At 39.5% G+C, this 22,930-nt stretch overlaps 1 protein-coding gene across 1 annotated transcript in view; it reads left to right on the forward strand.

Annotated features, from left to right (window-relative positions):
* Positions 1-19,645, forward strand: part of LOC101904517 (ATP-binding cassette sub-family C member 4-like) — a 58,767-nt gene extending 39,122 nt beyond the window's left edge. The window contains exons 6-9 of the mRNA XM_024989090.2: positions 7,003-7,175; positions 7,609-7,714; positions 11,673-11,807; positions 17,772-19,645. Coding sequence (XP_024844858.2) covers positions 7,003-7,175; positions 7,609-7,714; positions 11,673-11,807; positions 17,772-17,792 — 435 coding nt within the window. The 3' untranslated portion in view covers positions 17,793-19,645. The remainder of the gene's footprint in view (positions 1-7,002; positions 7,176-7,608; positions 7,715-11,672; positions 11,808-17,771) is intronic.
* The last annotated feature ends 3,285 nt before the right edge of the window (positions 19,646-22,930 follow it).

Consider the following 22,930-nt stretch of genomic DNA (forward strand, 5'->3'; position numbering starts at 1 on the left):
TGTAGTCACCATCTGTAGTGATTTTGGAGCCAAAGAAAGGGAAATCTGTCACTACTTCCACTTTTTCCCCTTCTATTTACCATGCAGTAATGGGATGTGATGCCATGATCTTAGTTTTTTTTTGTTTTTTTTTCTTTTTCTTTTTTTAGTATTTAGTCTTAAGCCTGCTCTTTCACTCTCTTCCTTCACCCTCATCAAGAGGCTCTTTAGTTCTTCGCTTTCTGCCATTAGAGTGGTATTATCTGCATATCTGAGGTTATTGATGTTTCTCTAGCCTGTCTTGATTCAGGCTTGTAACTTATCCAGCCCGGCATTCTTCATGATTTGCTCAGCATGTAGGTTAAGCAAACAGGGTGACAACAGACAGCCCTGTCGTACTCCTTTCTCTATCTTGAACCAATCAGTTATTCCATACAGGGTTCTAACTGTTGCTTCTTGACCCACATACAGGCTTCTCAGGAGACAGGTAAGATGGTTTGATAGTCCCATCTCTCTAAGAGCTTTCCACAGTTTGTCATAATCTACACGTCAAAGACTTTAACATAGTTGATTAAACAAAGATAAATGTTTCTGTGAAATTCCCTTGCTTCCTCTATAATCCAGTGAATGTTGGCAATTTGATCTCTAGTTCCTCTTCCTTTTCTAAATCCATCTTAGACATCTGGAAGTTCTTGATTCACATAATGATGAAGCCTAGCATGGATGATTTTAAACATGACCTTACCAGCTTGGGAAATGAGTACAATTGATGGCTGGCACATTCTTGGTACTACCCTTCTTGGGAATTAGGATGAGGATTGACCTTTTTCAGTCCTGTGGCCACTGCTGAGTCTTACAGATTTGCCAACATAATGAATGCAAAATCTTGATGGCATCGTCCTTTAGAGATTTGAATAGTTCTTCTGGAATTCCATTGCGTCCATTAGCTTTATTAACAGCAGTGCTTCTTAAGGCCCACTTGACTTTGCACTCCAGAATGTCTGGATCTGGGTGACTAACCACGCCATTGTAGTAATCCAGTTCACTAAGATTTTTTTTTTATTTATAGTTCTTTGGTGTATTCTTTCCACCTCTTCTTGATCTCTTTAGCATTTACTAGGTCTCTGCCATTTTTATCCTTTATCGTGATCATCTTTGGGCAGAATGCTCCCTTGATGTTTCCAGTTTTCCTGAAGACATCTCTAGTCTTTCCCCTTTTGTTGTTTTCTTGTGTTATTAAGCTTTGTTCATTGAAGAAGGCCTTCTTATCTCTCCTACCTATTCTTCAAAGCTCTGTGTTTAATCTGATGTACCTTTCCCTCTCTCCCTTGTTTTTCACCTCTTTTCGTTCTTCTGCTATTCAGAAAGCCTCCTCAGATAACCACTTTGCCTTCTTGCTTTTCTTTTTCTTTGGGATGGTTTGTTTGCCACCTCCTGCACAATATTATGTACCTCTGTCAATAGTTCTTCAGGCACACTGTTATCTAGATCTAGTCCCTTGAATCTATTTGTTATCTCTACTGCAAATTCGTACAGGATTTGATTTAAGTCATAAATGTCTGTCTAGTGTTTTTCATGGTTTTCTTTAGTTTAAGCCTGAATTTTGCTATGGGAGGTTGGTGATCTGAGCCACAGTCAGCTCCCAGTCTTGTTTTTGCTCATTGTATATAGCTTCTTCATCTTCCGCTACAAAGAATGTAATTTTGATTTCAGTATTGACCATTTGGTGATGCCCATGTGTAAAGTTGTCTGTTGTGTTGTTGAAAAAGAGTATTTTTTTTTTTATGACTAGTGCATTCTCTTGGCAGAATTCAGTCAACCTTTGCCTGCTTCATTTTGTTCTCCCAGGCCAAACTTGCCTGTTACTCAAGGTATATTTTGACTTCCTACTTCTGCATTCCAATCTCTGATGATGAATAGAATATCTTTTTTAGGTGTTAGTTCTAGGAGGTCTTGGAGAAGGCAATGGCACCCCACTCCAGTACTCTTGCCTGGAAAATCTCATGGGCAGAGGAGCCTGGTAGGCTGCAGTCCATGGGGTCGCTAAGAGTTGGGCATGACTGAGCGACTTCACTTTCACTTTTCACTTTCATGCATTGGAGAAGGAAATGGCAACCCACTCCAGTGTTCTTGCCTGGAGAATCTCAGGGACAGGGGAGCCTGGTAGGCTGCCGTCTATGGGGTTGCACAGAGTTGGACACGACTGAAGCGACTTAGCAGCTAGGAGGTCTTCTAGGTCTTCACAGAACTGATCAACTTCAGCTTTTTCAACTTTGGTAGTAGGGACATAGACTTTGATTACTGTGATGTTGAATGGCTTGCCTTGAAAACAAACTGAGATCATTCTCTCATTTTTGAGGTTGCACCCAAGTACTGTGTTTCAGACTTTTGTTGATTATGAGGGTTACTTTGTGTCTTCTATGGGATTCTTGCCCACAGTAGTAAATATAATGGCTATTTGAATTCAATTCGCCCATTCTCAACCATTTTAGTTCGCTGATTCCTAGGATGTCATTGTTTATTCTTACCATCTCCTGCTTGACCATGTCTGATTTTCCTTGATTCATGGACCTAACATTTCAGGTTCCTATACAATACTGTTCTTTGCACCATTTTATTTTACTTTCATCAACAGACACATCAACAACTGAGCATCATATTTGCTTTGGCCAAGCTGCTTCATTCATTCTGGGGCTATTGGTAATTCTTCTCCACTCTTCCCCAGTAGCATACTGGAAGCATTAGTAATAATGGGCAATATCTATTGATCTGCTGTAAATTCTACATGTACTGATTTATTTTGTACTCTATCAATGTTATGAGGTACCCACCTTTATAATTATGGTATTATAGTCTGAGAATTTAAGAAGCTAAGGCAGAGTAAGTTTAGTAACTTGCCCAGTTGGCAGAGCTAGGTAGGACTTATGCCCAGGCTGCCTGTCTTTAATCCTCCATTTTTTTTTTTTTTTTTGCTGTGCTAGTTCTTCATTGCTGCTTGCAGACTTTCTCTGCTGCTGCTGCTGCTTAGTCACTTCAGTCGTGTCTGACTCTGTGTGACCCCATGGACTGCAGCCTACCAGGCTCCTCCATCCATGGGATTCTCCAGGCAACAGTACTGGAGTGGGGTGACATTGCCTTCTCCCAGACTTTCTCTAGTTGCAGCAAATGGACTATTGCCAGGAGCCAGCATATTGCATATTGAGTGCATATTGCATATTGCATATTGAGTGCAGCACTTTCCACAGCATCATCTTTCAGGATCTGGAATAGCTCAACTAGAATTCTATCACTGCCGGGAACAGGAGCTCCGCCCATGGCAAAGGTCATGAGGAAGGAGGCTTGGCATACGCAAAGGTGGGATCGAGCCTCAGGAGTCCCCCTGGAAATTCTCAAGCATCTACCCCCAAAACCAGAGTCTGCCTACTTTCTGCTTTGTGCTTTCACCTACACCTCTGACTTTATGGGGGTCTGTCCCCCACTACCTCTCTCTGAAAAAAGAGTTAGCTTACAGCTCCAGTTAATAATTCCTGGGTGTGACAGTGTTTAACCTACAAACTCCTTTGGATATCCTCTAGCCTGCCTGAATAGGTTTTTCCGGCCACATGTGATTGTTCAGAGCTTCCCAACTGTGAGAGGCAGGAGATGTTCTAAACGGTCTAAACACAGATTCCTTTGAGTAGTTAAAAGATTGATTAGAAATTGTATTGGTGAAGGGTTTTTCACTTATTGGGCCAATGTTTGCTGCTAAGTCTCCATACTCCTTACCTACTGTGTCCTTGGCAGTGTATTGATTGATATAATGGGTGTATAGAAATGTAAGTAGTAGCCTCAATGTTTGTAACCTTGGACCCTTGAGTTAATTCTTTTCTTGATTGAGCCCACTTCACCTTTGCCCTATAGGAATGCAACTCTGTCCAATGCTTTTTTGGAGGCTGGCACCTGACTTTGGAATAATCACCTTTAGAGAAAAATAAGTTTCTTAAAATGTTAACAGGGCCTCCTGGCCAGAAGATGATGTAATTCACCTGAACTTTTGCATATGATAAGTTTGAAAGCCTGGCTTCGATTAGGACCAGGAACTGCTGTCCTTGCGTGACTCCACCCCTTCCCCCATTATCCTCTATGCACAACTTAAGGTATAAAAACTACTTTGGAAAATAAAGTGCGGGCCTTGTTCACCAAAACTTGGTCTCCCCATGTCACTCTCTCTCTCAAATTCTGGCTGAGTCTCCATCTGGAGCGCAGAACCCGCCATGCTTGCTAATTATGCCTGGGCTTCTAAGATCCGACCGGGGAGGCCTCAGTGTCTCCTCTCCTTCGGGAGAACGGAAGGATGCCTGCGGCCTACGTAAGTGGTGCAAACTTCTTGTCTTGAAGTTTTATTGGTCTCCCGCGTAAACCAAGCTACTCAGCCTCTTTTCTCCACTGAATTTTCCTACTGAGCTATCCTCATTCTATTACTCTTTATATCCTTAATTAACGTTTAATTAAGCAGTTATTTCCTGATCCTCGCCTACGCCGTCTCTCCTTCGAATACCCTGGATCAGCCGGGGCTGGACCCTGGCAGACTATCTCTTTATTGCAGTGCATGGGTTTCTCATTGCCATGGCTTCCCTTGTTGCGGCTCTTTAGCTCTAGAGACACAGACTTCAGTAGTTGCGACATGCAGGCTCTGTAGTTGAGGCTTGTGGGCTTTAGAATGTGGCCTCAGTAGTTGTGGCACATGGGTTTACTTACTCCATTCCATGTGGGATCTTCCTGAGCCAGGGATCGAACCCATGTTCCCTGCATTGGCAGGTGGATTCTTAACCACTGGACCACCAGGGAAGTACCAAGCCTCCAATTTTTTGTTTTAAAAATTTCAAATTACAGGAACATGAAAGGAATAATATGATGAACACATATACACCTTCACCTGGATTCATCAGCTATTATGTCTTCCTGTTTTTTCTTCCTCTCTTTTAAAAATCTATATTTTGATGAATTGTTTGTAAGTTGAAGAAATGTTTATTTAAAAGTTAGAATCACTTTTTTTAATTTAATTTTATTTTTTAACTTTATAATATTGTATTGGTTTTGCCATATATCAATATGAATCCACCACAGGTATACACATGTTCCCCATCCTGAACCCTCCTCCCTCCTCCCTCCCTGTACCATCCCTCTGAGTTGTCCCAGTGCACCAGCCCCAAGCATCCAGTATCCTTCATCAAACCTGGACTGGCGACTCGTTTCATATATGATATTATTCATGTTTCAATGCCATTCTCCCAAATCATCCCACCCTCTCCCTCTCCCACAGAGTCCACAAGACTGTTCTATACATCAGTGTCTCTTTTGCTGTCTCATATACAGGGTTATTGTTACCATCTTTCTGAATTCCATATATATGTGTTAGTATACTGTATTGGTGTTTTTCTTTCTGGCTTTAAACATATAAATATATACCTTGTGAGAACAGGACATTCTCTTATACGTCCTAATACAGTTATCTCAATCAATAAATTTAATAGTAATATTACACTGTTATCCAGGATATTTTCAGATTCACTAGTTATAATTCCTAGTTATTTTTGTTTACCCCTTCTACTATCCTTTTTCCCATTTTAATACTTAATTATAACTTGATTTTATGATTACACTACAGAAAACCTTTATATTCATATATTCTCATAGCCATCCCTGATTTATAAATGAAAACAGAGTCTCAGAAAACATCATTTTCTGAAAACATTTCCTCTAACAACCCTTTTTCCTCATAAAGTGGATATGGACAAAATCGAAGGAAAGTAGAAAACCAAATTAGTGATGAGATGTCATCCAAGTCAGGGGCAAGTGTGAGTCAGGATGTGTCTTAAGAAAGTCCAACCACTTGTACCACAGTCCAAGTCTTACACTTTAGATTGTGTGTACTTCTCAGGATAATGCTGCATAACAATACCATATTTAATTCTAACTCAGAATTCCCCTTTCTTGGGATTGGACTCCATCAATAGCACAATTCAGGTTTGCATTCATAGATGTGTTCCATCATTTAGGATACCTGAAAATAAAAAAATGAAAATACTCCTCACTAACCCTTGGTGTGTTATTATCTGACATTATAATGTGTCAGATAACTTATCGGCCATCACTCATCAATCTGTTGGTCTCTTAATTTGAAGTGTATTTTGTCTTTGTCCTTCAAGTATAGCCTGAGTTTGGTTCATGCTCTATAATATTTTTCCAAAGTAAATATTTATTTAATTGACCCCTACCACCAAACGTACTTTTCAAGTATCTGTGGTAGTCAAAAATTTGTTTTTCCTCTAATAAGTACAATTTTATGAAGATAGATTAATATAAACACCACCTATATCCATATTCTGGGGGAAATAAGGTGTTGTGTCTTATTTTCATATAATGAGTTTTCATATGAAACTCCGTGAATGAGTTTTCATTCACTGTAAGACATTTATGACACTGAGGAAAATGCATTTGATTGGTCCACTATTTATAGAATTAAACTTGGGAAAGAGTTGTTATCAAAATAGGCTCCAGTTGCCATTGTTTGAATTTGCATATTGTAAACTTCACCAAATGGTAAAGTGTTGGTAAGATTATATCTTCAGAGAAAAAGACTTACTGTAAATATTTTTAAAGTTTTTCTTTAGTGTACCAACTCCTATGCAAAGTGAACTTTGGGAAACTTGACTCAACCATAAAGATAATTTTAACTTTTCTGTTGAAACCACACTGGGAGAAATGGCTTCATTTTTTGAGAGACTTACTTAACTAATCCCTAGGCAGGGTTTCTGGTGTATATCCTATAGCAGGGATGGAGGACACTGAGATCTTTCTGTCCTTAGTTGACTCCACCATCTTTCTCAGTGAATGCTCATTGGAAAGAGCTCTTCCTATCACCCTGGCTGTACATGCAATATGTGTAAGAAGTCCTGAGGACATCAAAGCTCTAATGTCTAAGAGGTTTGTCTACTTTAGTAATAGTTTGCTTAGGAAAAATCATTCTTTCTGTACCTACAGGTGCAACTTAAAGAAGCCATTGAAGGTCTTCCTGGTAAAATGAATGCTGAATTAGCAGAATCCGGGTTGAACTTGAGTTCTGGACAGAGAGAATTGGTGTGTCTTGCTAGGGCTATCCTCAGAGAAAATCGAATATTGATTATTGACAAAGCCACATCGAATGTGGATCCAAGGTATGGAGCTGAGACCAGGAAACCTTGAATCTGACTTGTCAGTGTGGTAAATGGAAAACATTTAGTGATGCTTAGAAATGTTTCTAAGTGCTCTCTTAGTCCAATGGATATCTTTTGATAATATCAATTCCAGAAAACAAAGGAAAAACCAAGACATTTTGTATGGCATTAATGTTGTTATGAGGCATCCTGAGAGAGCTATATTCCTAAATCCAGCTCCTTATAGTTTCAAGCAATTTTGAGGGAATATTATTTTCCATCATTTTATGAAAAAGAGTAAATTTCTAAATAGATTTTTATACTTAGTTTTTTAGGAACAAGATTATATGTTAACATACTGATTTTTAGAAACATTATAAAAATATCATATATTTTTAAGTCAAATCTGCTTGTCATGTCTTTACTGAACTAAATTAACTTTTTTTAAATATAGAACTGATGAGTTAATACAAAAAACAATTCATGAGAAATTTGCCCAGTGCACTGTGCTAACCATCACACACAGTTTGAGCAACGTCATTGACTGTACACAGATAATGGTAAGACCCTCACCATTTTAGCTTTTTTCATTTATGTTAAGTTTTTCAGCATATCCATCCTTGTAAAACTTGATAGGAACCTCCAGTAATTTAATTTTCTCTTAGTTTCTCCTCTCATTCCTGAAAATTGTTGTTGTTCAGTCTCTCAGTTGTGTCCGACTCTCTGCGACCCCCTGGACTTTGGCATGCCAGGCCTCTCTTTCCTTCACTATGTCCCACAGTTTGTTCAAATTCATGTCTATTGAGTCAGTAATTCCATCCAAACATCTCGTCCTCTGTCATCCCCTCCTCCTCCTGCCTTCAAACTTTCCCAGCATCAGTGCCTTTTCCAATGAGTAGGCTCCTCACATCAGGTGGTCAATCTATTGGAGCTTAAACTTCAGCAGCAGTCATTCCAATGAATATTCAGGGTTAATTTCCTTTAGGATTTACTGGTTTTATCTTCTTGAAGTCCAAGGGACTCTCAAGAGTCTTCTCTAACACCACAGTTCAAAAGCATCAATTCTTCAGCACTCTGCTTTATGGTCCAATTCTCACATCTGTATTTGACTACTGGTAAAACCATATATTTGACTACGTGGACCTTTGTCAGTAAAGTAATGTCTCTGCTTTTTAATATGCTGTCTAGGTTGGTCATAGCTTTTCTTCCAAGGAGCAAGTGTCTTTTAATTTCATGACTGCAGTCATGGTCTGCAGTGATTTTGGAGCCCAAGAAAATAAAAGCTGTCACTATGTCCATTGCTTCTCCATCTATTTGCTATGATGTGTAGGATTAGATGCCATGATCTTAGTCTTTGGAATGTTGAGTTTTAAGCCAGCTTTTTCACTCTTCTCTTTCACCTTCATTCAGAGGTTTTCAGTTCCTCTTTGCTTTCTGCTATAAGGGTGGTGTCATCTGTGTCATATCTGTGGTTATTGATATTTCTCCCAGCAATCTTGATTCCAGCTTGTGCTTCATGCAGCCCAGCATTTTGCATGATGTTCTCTGCATATAAGTTAATTAAGTAGGGTGACAATATACAGCCTTGACATGCTCCTTTCCCAATTTTGAACCTTATTAGTATTGTTTGCTTTAGAAATACAGATGTACCTTGTTTTATTGCACTTCCCAGAACTGTATTTTTTACAATTTGAGAGCTTATCATGACCCTGCATTAAAGTCTATGGGCATCATTTTCCCAACAGTGTTTGCTCATTCCATGTCTCTGTCTCACCTTTTGGTAATTCTCACTATATGTCAAACTTTTCCACAATCGTTATAGCTGCTCTATAATTCTAGTTACTCTATAATTTCACAAACTATGGAAAACTCTTAAAGAGATAAGAATACTAGACCACCTTACCTGCCTCATGAGAAATCTGTATGCAGATCAAAAAGCAACAGTTAGAACTGGACATGGAACAACAGACTGGTTCCAAATAGGAAAAGGAGTATTTCAGGCTGTATATTGTCACCCTGCTTATTTAACTTATATGCAGAGTACATCATGAGAAACGCTGGGCTGGAAGAAGCACAAGCTGGAATCAAGATTGCCGGGAGAAATATCGATAACCTCAGATATGCATATGACACCACACTTATGGCAGAAAGTGAAGAACTAAAAAGCCTCTTGATGAAAGTGAAAGAGGAGAGTGAAAAAGTTGGCTTAAAACTCAACATTCAGAAAATTAAAATCATGGCATCTGATCCCATCACTTCATGGCAAATAGATAGGGAACAGTGGAAACAGTAACAGAATTTTTGGGCTCCAAAATCACTGCAGGTGGTGATTGCAGCCATGAAATTAAAAGACGCTTGCTCCTTGGAAGGAAAGTTATGACCAACCTAGACAGCATATTAAAAAGCAGAGACATTACTTTACCAACAAAGGTCCGCCTAGTCAAAGTTATGGTTTTTCCAGTAGTCATGTACGGATGTGAAAGTTGGACTGTAAAGAAAGCAGAATGCTGAAGAATGGATGCTTTTGAACTATGGTGTTGGAGAAGACTGTTGAGAGTCCCCATGACTTCAAGGAGATCCAGCCAGTCCATTCTAAAGGAGATCAGTCCTGAATATTAGTTGCAAGGACTGATGCTGAAGCTGAAACTCCAATACTTTGGCCACCTGATGTGAAGAACTGACTCATTGGAAAAGACCATGATGTTGGGAAAGATTGAAGACGGGAGAAGAAGGGGATAGCAGAGGATGACATGATTGGATGGCATCACCGACTTGCTGGACATGAGTTTGAGTAAACTCTGGGAGTTGGTGATAGTCAGGGAGGGCTGGTGTGCTGCAGTCCATGGGTTGAAAAGAGTTGGACACAACTGAGTGACTGAACTGAGACAGATTCAGGTATTTTTGAACTCTTTAGTGAAAGCTGCCCTTAGCAATGATTCACAGTAGTAAACAAAAGATTAACAGGAAAATGGCCTTTATGCCACTTAATAAATGTTTCCAATTAAATACAAAGGATGAAATTAGCTGCAGTATCTAGATGTGGAAAAACAACCCATGTCTTGTTTAGCGTTCCAGCATATTCTCTTCTTTTTTAAAAAATTAATCTTATTTATTATTTTTCCCTGTGCTGGGTCTTCCTTGCTGTGTGGTCTTTTCTCTAGTTGCAGGGAGTGGGAGCTACTCTTCATTGCAGTATGCAGTCTTCTCATTGCATGGCTTCTCTTGCTGCAGAACACAGGCTCTATGTATGTGGGCTCAGTAGTTGTGGCTCCCAGGCTCTAGAGCATAGGGTCTATAGTTATGGAGCATGGTCTTTGTTGCTCTGTGACACGTGGGATCTTCTTGGACCATGGATCAAATTCATGACTCCTGCAATGGCAGGCAGATTCTTTTACCACTGAGCCACCAGGGAAGCCCATCCAGCATATTCTCTTAAGATACATTTACTCTAAATATGACCTAAATGAATTAAATACCACTGAACATCAAAACTATTTTTAAAGTTGTATCATTTGGGCCGGTTGTTTCGGACAACTTTTTCCCCTCCAGAACCATTAACCAAAGTCACTAGTAAGCAGGAAGAGTTGAGAGCCCCTTCTTCTCTCTTTCAGTTTCAAATTAGCAGACTTACTAATGAGCAATAAAAGGGGTAAAAGGCAGGCAGCTGAGGAAAGAAAGGGGAAGAAAGATAGTTTGTGAAAACAGATTCAGATCCTAGGCAGTTCATGTTGGGCTGGCCCTGTGTGCTCTGCAGGCCATAATCACAGGAATTTGAAGCTCAATTTCTTACTTGCTTCTTTAGTCTTATCCAAAGAGAAAACTGGTTTTTATAAATTTCTTCTGTGCAGAGCAGTCCTGCAAAAGCTGCTTATGTACCAGATCTTTTTTCGAGGCTTTCACTTGGAAAAATAAACTACACCACATCCAACTTCAAGAAGCATCTCAACCTCTCAAACAAGGGATTCTGCTCCTCTTAGCAGCTGACATAATCCAGGACCCTAAAGAAATCCCAGAAGCACTTACTCTTTTCCTCAAATATTGCTTGAATTTCCAAATCAACTTGGCCATTAAAATGTCAGGGCACTGCCCTTTCATTTGTATGACATCAACCTACTTTTTAGATAAATGGACTTTGATTTTCTTGAATCAAGTTATTTTCCAACTCTGTGTATCTGTATAAATTGCTTGAAAGCTCAGAGCCTGAGAGCTAAGAGCACTAGGTAAAGATAATAACACCAAATGCCCTGGGCAGAATATAAGATGCTACTGAGTGCCAGTAATCCTATTCTAAAACTTCTGTTTTCTTCCTTTCCTATAACATTATAATATTAAAAGGTCGGCTTAGGCCTTTGCCTAGTCAAACAAGATAATCAAGCCATTTAAACACCAGCCAGTCCTACCATCTAAACAGATTCTCTCTATTCTCCTTGTGTTGCCTCTTTTTAAAATACTGTCTGAGTTATAATATGTTACTGAGAAACCTTGTGCATTAATGGGTTTGTTTCTGCTGATTAACAGGTTTTGGATTCAGGGAGACTGGAAGAAGATGATGAACCATTTGTTTTGCTGCAAAATAGAGACAGTCTGTTTTACAAGAAGGTGCAACAACTGGGCGAGGTGGAGGCTGCTGCCTTCATTGAAAGGGCAAAACAGGTGAGCCTGCTGCAGGAAGTTATAGTTAAAGTTCATCTCCAGGGTTCATCCTTCACATGAGTTCCACCAGGGGTCTGATAACAAGCACTCTGTGCCCTTATAAGACCCCAGAGATGAAGCTTCATGACTTGGTCTTAACAACACATGGCAAATAGAAGGCAGGTCTGCTGAGAATCTGCAGCAGTGCTGTGAGTGGGGTCAGGATGTGTGCTCTTCTGTGTGACCACACCTGTGCCTGAGAGAGAGATGTCAAATTGGACTTTCCATATTTTGGACCCTGGATTCAGATTCTCATAGAGAACAGAACACTCATTTTGCAGACCCTTTACGTTCATTCTGATTGCTGTCAAAGAATATCCAGGAAATTTGAGAGTTTAAGGAAAATTTTGGAATATTTTGGTTCTAAGAAGATCTTCCAGGGAAAGGTGTAGGCCTGTTCTGTTTTCTAATCTGTAAAGAAAATGCCAACCCAATACTGTCACTTTCTCCCTAATTCTTTGTTGTTTAGAATTAGGTCCATTTGCCTCCCATGCTTCCTCTACCTTCTAGAAGATGTAATTGTCATCAGGACAAATCAAGAACTTACAATAGCTTCACACTGTAGTCTGAATGATGCTTGAAGGTTTACAAAGCACTTTCACAGAGATGAGGTGTATGAAGCACTAAGCTCTGTGCATGGGTAACATTCAGGTCACATGACATCTTCCTAACAATGGTGAGATGGTAACTGGGGTCTGGTTTAGGAGACTTAGCCATTGTCATACAGCCATCTGTAATTTGAAACAAGGTGGGAGTGGGAATAGGGTTGATGAGAAGATGGAGGGAGAGAAGGAAGGTCTGGTCTTCTTGACCCTTATCATGCATGGCTTGGGATGGGATGAGACTTCCAGCTGCCTGTGGTGAGGTTTCCCATTGAAAATTTATCGCTGTTAAATTATGGATATATTTTCCCTTTTTCATACTTTTCTGCATTTCCTAGATTTTCATTTGTAAGTAAAAGAAGTTTACTAAAATATTTCTTAAAGAAAACATGTCCCAATATCTTAAGTACTTCTATATGAAAGCTTTATATGAAATGTTGTCTAAGTTCCCTCTATCACTGTCTCATCTCAGTCCTCCTTAGAAATGAGGAAATGCCAAGCAGGACCTTCCACTGTTCACAGGTAGGAAATTGCCTGGGTCGCAGAGCTGGCTGAAGAGGTGGCGGAATTGGAGTTCATACTTAGGCTTAGGGACAAGGAATTCTGTGTTCTGAACTTTTCATAAGTACTTATATTGTGTGCAAATGTTGAGAAGCTGAACAAAGAACTCTGTATTTTTCTGCCTGAAATTCACAAAGTGCTTTCATCTACTAGAGTATCTCCCAGTCAGAGCTTCCCTTCTGAGATCAAGAGACCCAGGAACCTCCCAAACCCTTTTGCGCTTTTGACCTCATGCATTTCACACCAAAAAGAGTTGTACCCACCTATGTGTCAAAGTCTTCATTTAGAAACTATATTATCATTATATATTATTAAGCCATTGAGTAATGAGAAATAGATCACAGAACTTTAGATAGGTCCAGATATCATAAGATAATAGGATTCAACACCCTCATTTTAAGGTGCGGAAACTAAGGCCCTTTAGAAAGAAGGTTCAGTTCAGTTCAGTCACTCAGTCATGTGCAACTCTTTGCGATCCCATGAATCGCAGCACGCCAGGCCTCCCTGTCCATCACCATCTCCCGGAGTTCACTCAAACTCACGTCCATTGAGTTGGTGATGCCATCCAGCCATCTCATTCTCTGTCGTCCCCTTCTCCTCCTGCCCCCAATCCCTCCCAGCATCAGAGTCTTTTCCAATGAGTCAACTCTTCACATGAGGTGGCCAAAGTACTGGAGTTTCAGCTTTAGCATCAGTCCTTCCAAAGAACACCCAGGAGCTGATCTCCTTTAGAATGGACTGGTTGGATCTCCTTGCAGTCCAAGGGACTCTCAAGAGTCTTCTCCAACACCACAGTTCAAAAGCATCAATTCTTTGGCACTCAGCTTTCTTCACAGTCCAACTCTCACATCCATACATGACCACTGGAAAAACCATAGCCTTGACTAGACGGACCTTTGTTGGCAAAGTAATGTCTCTGCTGCTCAATATGCTATCTAGGTTGGTCATAACTTTTCTTCCAAGGAGTAAGCGTCTTTTAATTTCATGGCTGCAGTCACCATCTGCAGTGATTTTAGAGGCCACCCCCCCTGCAAAAAGTAAAGTCTGACACTGTTTCCACTGTTTCCCCATCTATTTCCCATGAAGTGATGGGACCAGATGCCATGATCTTCGTTTTCTGAATGTTGAGTTTTAAGCCAAATTTTTCACTCTCCTCTTTCACCTTCATCAAGAGGCTTTTTAGTTCCTTTTCACTTTCTGCCATAAGGGCGGTGTCATATGCATATCTGAGGTTATTGATATTTCTCCCGACAATCTTGATTCCAGCTTGTGCTTCTTCCAGCCCAGCATTTCTCATGATGTACTGCATATAAGTTAAATAAGCAGGGTGACAATATACAGCCTTGAAATACTCCTTTTCCTATTTGGAACCAGTCTGTTGTTCCATGTCCAGTTCTAACTGTTGCTTCCTGACCTGCATATAGGTTTCTCAAGAGGCAGATCAGGTGGTCTGGTATTCCCATCTCTTGAAGAATTTTCCACAGTTTCCCTATGTATATAACTAGTGTTAAGCTGGTTTGCAGCAGGTACAGAATTAGAAATCTGTTCTTTCAGTGAATGTTTTAAATCAAGTTTAACATACATATGGAAGCAGACATAGGTCACAGAATTAGAAATCTTGCGATTCCTGGTCTAGTAATCCTGCACCTACTCTAACGATATTAATGGTAAGTTACATTTGTAAAGTTCTTTATCATTTCTTTTACATTGTTCTCACATATATGATTTCACTTAATCTCATGATGGTCCATTTTTATTCATGTCATGGATGAGGAGATTGGGTCCAGGGCTCACCTAAGGTCACAGAGCTGATTCAGGGTGCACAAAGGGGGAATTGCTGGGGGAGACTGAGTGCCACCTTAGGTACTATGTTCTGTGTTGAGTCTGAGAACACTGCTCCTTTCACATAGTAGCCAAGGTGGGGCCATCACCCAAGTTCACAGAGTGGCAGAACCTCAATCTTGGATTTCAGTCCTACACCTGGGTCAGGTCACCTATACAGAAAGGCATTTCTTGATTCCCATTCCAGTGGAATATTTTCTTGGCATTATTTCTGCATACTCTGCATCCTTTAGGTAAGCTGTCAGATTATCAATTTTTTGAATTTGCAAGCATCAGATACCAATGCATTTTTCAGAGTTAGAACACTAGAAGCATTAGCCTAAATCAGCAAGCTTTTCACTCTAATAGAACAGGATTCATTCATTTGAAAAGAAAACTCAACGTCTGGGAAAAGGTGCTTCCAAGTCACATTTTTTTAAAAATGGATAGGTCAGCTGAGCTGATCACTGTTTAATTGACCCTTTCAGATGATCTGATGGTCTATGAAATAGTAGAGAAAGTACTTTTAAGATACATAAAGCTGAAGGGGGCATTAGTTTGCTAGGGCTGCCATACAAAGACCACAGAGTAGGTGACTTAAACAGCAGAAATGTTTTTCCTCACAGCTCTGGGGGCTGGAAGTCTGAGGTCAAGGTGTCAGTAGGGTTGGTTTCCTCTGAGGTCTCTCTACTTGGCTTGGAGATGCCATCTTCTCTCTGTCTCACATGGTCTTCCCTCTGTGTGTATGTGTCCTGATCTCCTCTTCTTATAAGAGCTCCAGTCTGTTAGGTTAGGACTCACCTGTATGACTTCATTTTAACTTTATTGCCTCTTTAAATACCCTGTCTCCAAATACAGTCACATTCTGAGGTACTAGCGGGTTTAGGACTTCAACATGTAAAATTGGAGGGGACACAGTTCACCTCAAAGTATGCATGCCTATCGTCCATTCTGTTCTGTGATGAAGCAAATCTGGTTGAGGTTTTCTGAAGTTTCTTTGTTCCCAGTGTGTAACAGAGGTGTCAATTTTCTATTCAGGAAATCACCTAATAGAGCGCAGAAGTTATAAAATCCTCATATCCTAGCTCGAGGAGCCTGGACCAGTTTGAATAGATGGAGGAGGCACTTAGCATCCATGTGGCCTTGTGTCCCCCAGGTCTCTGAACCTCAGGTCTTCACCTGTGTGTAAAGCAGGGATTACAGTCCTGCAGGCTTCTTCAGTTTATCATGGGGATCAGATGATAGAGCACATGCTTACGTACTTTGAGACTGTAGAGCATTTTACAGTGTAAAAGTGTGATCATTTTTAAAAGGCCATAGACAGAAGCCTTGCATCTCAATAATAAAAAATATACCCACAGTTCTTCTAAGTAACTTTAGAGACTCTAAATCAGGGGTCCCCAACCTCTGGACTGCAGTCTGGTACTGGTCCACGAGCACACAGCAGGAGGTGAGTGGTGGGCAAAGGAGCAAAGCTTCATTTGCTGCCCCATCACTCACATTACACCTGAACCTCCCCCACTCCCCTCCCACCCCTGTCCTGACTGTGGACAACTTGTCTTCCATGAAACTGGGTCCCTGGTGCCAAAAAGGTTGGGGGCCACTGCTCTAAATAATTAAAATGTATTATTAATAATAAGTTTTAAAACAAATGATACATCTACTGCTAGAAAATGTAAACACTTTAAAAAATACTTTAAAAAAAATTATGAGCAAAAAGTAAATCACTTTCCATTCCTGTCATCACAAGTTCCTCCCCCAGGTGGAGCCCCAGCACCACTGCTGACTGTTCTGTGTGTCAGGAAGAACTTGTGAATATGTGGTCTTCTGGTTTTTAAGCACCAATGATAGTTGTTCTTTCCATATTGTATCTCATTATATTAGTACATACAGTTGTCTCATTCTTTTTCATGGCTACATGAAAAAGTGTTATGCTTTTTCCATTTCTACTCCTTATTTTCAGTGCTTGTCAATCAGAGTTTATAAAATGTAGAGATTACAACCTGATATTGACATCCAAATTTGTTGTGCTCATTTTATGTGTGAAGATGAGAAACCCTTGGCAGGCACTATTAATAGATTTCACAGCCTCTTTGTCACCTTGTTTTTAATTTATCTCCAGGCTTTGAGTCAGTAAATGATTTTACTTATCAGTTTACCCTAGTGACAAAACGGAATGATCAGAATGAATCAGAATCATCAGAACGCAAGTGTATCTACAAGTTGTTTGGCATTAAGTCAAGTCCCACTGAGGGATTATATTTTAGTGGGGCTAGTTTCTCCATAGAATAAATATACCCCTGGTTTTTTAAATTGTGCCTCCACTAGTGATATTGTTGTAGCCATGCCTTCCGGGAAACAAACTCACTCAGAAGGACAATGCAGATAGTGGAGTGCTGTTTATTAAACTGGCGGGCCCAAGGCAGAGTCTTCTCTTAGCCAAGAACCCCGACCAGTTTTTGTGAAAACCTTATATATCCTAAGCATTCTCACCCAAACCCACCTCCCCAAAATTCCCTGAACAAAATAAAAAGAAAGATACAATCAAAGTTAACCCGTGATTCATAAGCCTTAAGCCTAGGTAGTTAAACAGTGAACAATTATCAATAGGCTTGTGGTCATACCCCAATAAGCATAATAGAATTTATGATTCTATTCGGTCACACAGATAATTAGGGTATTCTTTTAGGTGATGAGAGCCCTGGGGCTCTTCCTTCTGGGGACCTGATTTTCCAGTTGGTATGTCGTTTCCATAGATACTGGGCATATAGCTCAAAGTCCACAGTTCGGCCCAAGATGGAGTCCTGCTTTCAAGACAGCCTGTTCTGGCTCCTCCTTCAGTATGATTTGCTTCACATGAAGAAGTTAACCTAGAAATGTGTTGCCTTAGAAGGACTTTAAAACTCTTAACAATGTTGTTTTTGTCTTTTTCCCCCCTTAGGTGCACACTGAAAGGAAATAGCCAGATATTACAGTGACCGTGTGATTATGAATATTTCCAGTGGACAGCCCTCAACCTCAACAATTTTTGAGTCAATGTTCTGTTTCTACCATGAGTTCATGTCTATTCCAAAGGCATTTTTCCAATAGGTTTTTGCACTGCATAAATTATATTATACATTTTTTACACCAGCAACAAATATTTACATATTCCAAGATGTTAATCTATAATTTTTTCCTCCAACTTCACTCAGTGATTTCAAGCTCTTGCAAAATGATTTGTTATGTTTATTTATATGTTAAACTATTTTCTTTCTTATCCAAATCAGAAGTTGCAGGCCATCAATAAAAGCTGTCTCCCAGGTTTTGTGTCTTGAGAGACTCCAGAGCCAAATTGATTTTCTAAGATTTGAGACAAAGTTGTCACAGATTATTTTTTTAATATTCCCAGAATTACATGTTATTTCCAATTACATCAGGGATTCTGTTTACTTGAAGACTGTGTGAAGTTGCCGTTTTGTGTAACCACTTCCTTTAACAGACCTACTGTCCATTTTTCCACTCAAAGACCTCTAGTTAAAATACTACAGAAAAAACTAATAGGAAAAACATACCTGTAGTTTAAATGACATTATAGAAGAGAGAGGTATCACCCTCCAAAAAGAAATATGTTTAAAATACAGAGGGACAATATTATGTGTTCTTCTCCTGTGTCTCCTGCATTGCAGGCAGATGCTTTACTGCTGAGCCATTGGGGAAGTCCTCTAAAAGAGAAGGAAGAGAAAATATGTTTTATCAAAGTAGGAACTCTTCCAGGGTATTTGCTAATGAAGGACAGCCATGTTCTAGACTGTCTTCTAGATAGAAGATTTTATTTTTTTACATTTTTAAAAAATTGTGGTAAAGTATATATAGTATAAAATTTGCCATATAGCCATTTTTGATCATACAGTTCAGTGGCATTAATCACATTCACAGTGTTGTGCAGCCACATTGTCTGGGTAACTTTTGGTAATTATGTGCTTCCTATTAAGTGTGTTATTTCTGCAGAGTCATTTTGGTAAGTTTCATTTTTGTAGGAGTGGATCTGTTTCCTGTGTTTTGAGCTTGATTGGCATAAATGTATTCACAATACCTTATATATTTAAACTACAGCATCTCTGTGTTCTTTGGGCTTTTTAATTTTCTTTGAGCCTTCTATTTTTTATTAATAATCTTGCATAACTTTTTTCCTTTTTTCAAAGAATTAGCTTTTTGCTTGATTGATGCTTTCTATTTTGTTTTTCTTTCCCTAGCTCATCATATCATTCTTTCCTTAAACTTTTCCTTTACTTTCATAATTTTTTCTCTAAATTCTTAAATTGGAAACATATTAATAACATCATTATTTTTCTAATATAAGTATATAAAGCCGACATATTTTTCTGAGATCCACTTTAGCTGCAACCTGCAAGTTTTGATACTTACCACCAATCACTAGCCATAGTATTATGTATTTTCTAATTCCTAATTTAATTAATTAACTATATCTTTTACCTATGAGTTATTCAGAAGTATAATGTTCTCTAAATTTTAAATGCTAATGGATTTTTTCTATTAGAATGAATTATGTCAAACTGCTAACATTCAGTCTTTTTATAAGCTATAAAATGGCACTTTCATATATTCTAACATAATAGTTTTCTTTTATTACTATATAACTTAATTTCATTTTGATCAGACAATGTTAGATTGTGGATTTTAAACCAAAGGTAACCACATTCACACAAAAAGTCTTATTTCTACCATTTTGTGTTTTATTTGGGGGTTTTAAAATGTTATAAATATGTGTGTAATCAGTAATTTTCAAATAAAAATCCTCCCTGAGTACTGGAATGTTTTCTGATACGTGTTGCAGTGCTGGTTCTCTGGCCTGCTTACTCGGATGGAGTTTAGTGCTGGGATGTGTATCAGGGGTGCCCTTGGGGTCAACACTGTGGAATCAAGGAGGGAAGAAATAGGGTAGGGCAGAGGGAAGGATCAATCTGCATCACTGGCCAGATGACCTGAGCTGACCCCGTGTGGATCTGGAGTGATGATGGCCCTTCAGGGTTTCCTGACACGTCCACTGGCCAGGACTTTATACCTCTCCCTGGATGGATCATTGCACATAGGCTGCCCCTAGAGGGGCTGGTGGTTTAATGTTGCCCACTGGCAGCACTTACAGCAGTTGGACAAAAAGTCCTTGAAGGGAGGTCAGGACAGCACGTCTCCATGTTCCCCCCACAGCATGTATCACAGCTCCAGAGGTGATGAGGGTGTACTGTGGGGAAATTCTTGACTGATGTGTAAGTAAAAATGGTGACTTAGTGATTCTCCTCACTACCTTATGGTCAAAAAACAAGGGAGAAGGTCCATATAGGACAGAAATCCTCATTTTCAAGGGTTAGCCCAGTTGTCACCTCTTCTAAGAAGTCATCTTAAGATCAGTCATCATCCTAGGTAACTCGTATTTCTGTAATACCCTGAGCACCTCTAATTTGTTAAACTGAACCATTCTTGGTTAGTGTCCCATTGTCACCATCCTGAGATACTTCATTTGTAAACAAGGGCCCTGTTCTTTCCATTGTGTACTGGGCCATCTAAATCATGGAGTCTGCCCTGACTGTGAGTGTTCACACATGATCTGTTTCCTCACTAAACCAAGTGAGAAAAAGACTTGGAATTGTGCCCTAGTCACTTTTTAATTACATCTTCCAGCACAGTGTCTGTCACACAGGGGTTGCTCAGTAAATGTTTACTGAATGAATAAATGATGACCAGAACAAACTTTCCTTCTAAACATTATAATTTTGAAATTTTAAGAAGTAGCCTGGGATAACAGAAAGCCCTGGTTTTGTAGTCAGCCACACTGATATGCCTGTCAGGTCTTTCTCTACTCCTCACTAGTAGTGTGGGTGCCCAGAGAATGTACTGTCCAGAGTGGGACACTTGCGAGTGAAAGGAAAGTGATAACCAGCCAAGGTTCCAAGACAATAAACTGGCACCATCCTTAACAAAATGGGCTCTGGACACACCCTACAGTCATGTAACCATAGTTACATGCTTGGGTAAGTGTCTTACCCTTGAAGTCTCAGCTTCTTTGAGAAATTAATCTAATTCCTGCTCTTGAACAGTTGCTTTGGTTGGGATGATGGATGGGCCAAGAGCATCCAAAGACACAGGGTGGAATCATTGACCTTGGTGATTCCTAATCACCAGGAGAGGAGAGCAGGATGGGCATGGATGAAGGAGGTTTGTAGACTGTAGAAGGTGTATTTGAGAAGGTCCTCATCTGATGGCCTAAACCAAACTGCTCTTCCTTCACATGTAGTTAAAATGACACAAGCACACAGGAAGGAGCACAAGTTCTGGAGTCAGCCTTCCAGGGACAAATACTGGCTCCTCTGGGCACTGACTGGGTTTGGATACATATTCTGCTACCTGCTAATCATGGGCTCTTAAGGTTGGGAAGTGCACCATGCTTCAGGGTCTTTATCTGAAGGTTGTGGTGGGGATAGTACAATTCTCAGAGCCCTGTGGCAAAGATTAACTATGACAGTGATGCTCACAGTGGGGTCTGTGCACTAGTGCCATGAACTCTTTGCAACTAGGTCTTAAAGAAGTACAGGAAATTTAAGAAAGCTGGAAACTCAGAGCCATCAGCTATTGCTATGACAGCCACACTCAGGATGGGTGGAATCCTGAACAGCCCAGAAACCAGTGTGTGTGTTGCACTTGCAGGGAGAGGGGCACAAGGCTGAGCTGCACATAGCCATGCTCAGTGGATCAGTGATTAGATGGCAGTGGGCTGAAAATGTAAAATTAAATAAAACTGATTCTTAACCCCAGATAGGTGAGAAACACTGCTTTTGAACAATGCTTAATGTGTGATTAGCTGTCAGTCAGTACTACCCTCTCTAGCGCTACCTTCTTTATTAATTGTTACCATCATATTTATGTTTAAAATAGGAACATATAGGCTTTCAAAAGGCTCTATTATACATTATCAATATTTTAATAGAATTTAAAAGTTAGAAATAATTAGATTACTGTTCAAGTTTAGAGTTTTTTTTTTTTTTTTTTTTCAAGTCTAAAAACAATACTATGCATATATTTATACTGATTCTACTCTTTAATCAGCAGCATGGGCCTAATGTTGAGGAAGGTCTCTGGAAACACAACTGGCCACTTTAAAATCCTCCAGAGGTTTGTTTTTGTTTTTTTTTTTTAATGCACAAGGTTTTATGTGGAAGCTGTTAATTTTCCTTTAAAGATAGAAAGAATATGGATTAATTGAAATTTTGCTTTTTAAACCTAATTTTCCAAAGAAATTTTTTTTTCATAAACTAAAACAACAATGGGTTGAAAGCTGGGAGAAATATATATATATTCTAACTTAGAACTAAAAAAATAACATTACCAGAAGGAATAAGATGCCCCAGCCCTATGAGACCTCCATCTATACACCAGGCCCATCAGACTTGCCTTAGGAGTCAAATTGGGATTGTGTGATATTTTAAAAACCAAGGTTAAGACTTAGACACACTAAGAATGCTTTACACAAAGCTTACATTGGATGGTTCCAACTAAATACACTCTTTCATTCAGTAATCATGCTCACAATTATCCATCCCAATAGTTGGAGGCTTTGGGTATTCCAAACCAGTGTTTGATCCAATGGTTAATCATATTTAAATTTGGATGGCATTATTGGAAAAATATTTTTTAATTAAATTTTGCAGACTACCTAGAAAAGCAATGAGTCTCTAAGATGGAGTTTATATCACATTAGAAGTGTTGTAAGTAAGTAGCAAAAGAGGATTGAGGGTTTTTAAACCCTAAATTTTACAACACTAAAATTTTTAAAAATCCATGAGTATTTTTTTTTATTTTATTTTTAAACTTTAAAATATTGTATTAGTTTTGCCAAATATTGAAATGAATCCACCACAGGTATACATGTGTTCCCCATCCTGAACCCTCCACCCTTCTCCCTCCCCATACCATCTCTCTGGGTCGTCCCAGTGCACCAGCCCCAAGCATCCAGTATCGTGCATCGAACCTGGACTGGCGACTCATTTCATATATGATATTATACATGTTTCAATGCCATTCTCCCAAATCTTCCCACCCTCTCGC

Source organism: Bos taurus, unplaced genomic scaffold (assembly GCF_002263795.3).
Source record: "Bos taurus isolate L1 Dominette 01449 registration number 42190680 breed Hereford unplaced genomic scaffold, ARS-UCD2.0 Leftover_ScbfJmS_2057, whole genome shotgun sequence".
In the NCBI taxonomy this organism is placed as follows: domain Eukaryota; kingdom Metazoa; phylum Chordata; class Mammalia; order Artiodactyla; family Bovidae; genus Bos; species Bos taurus.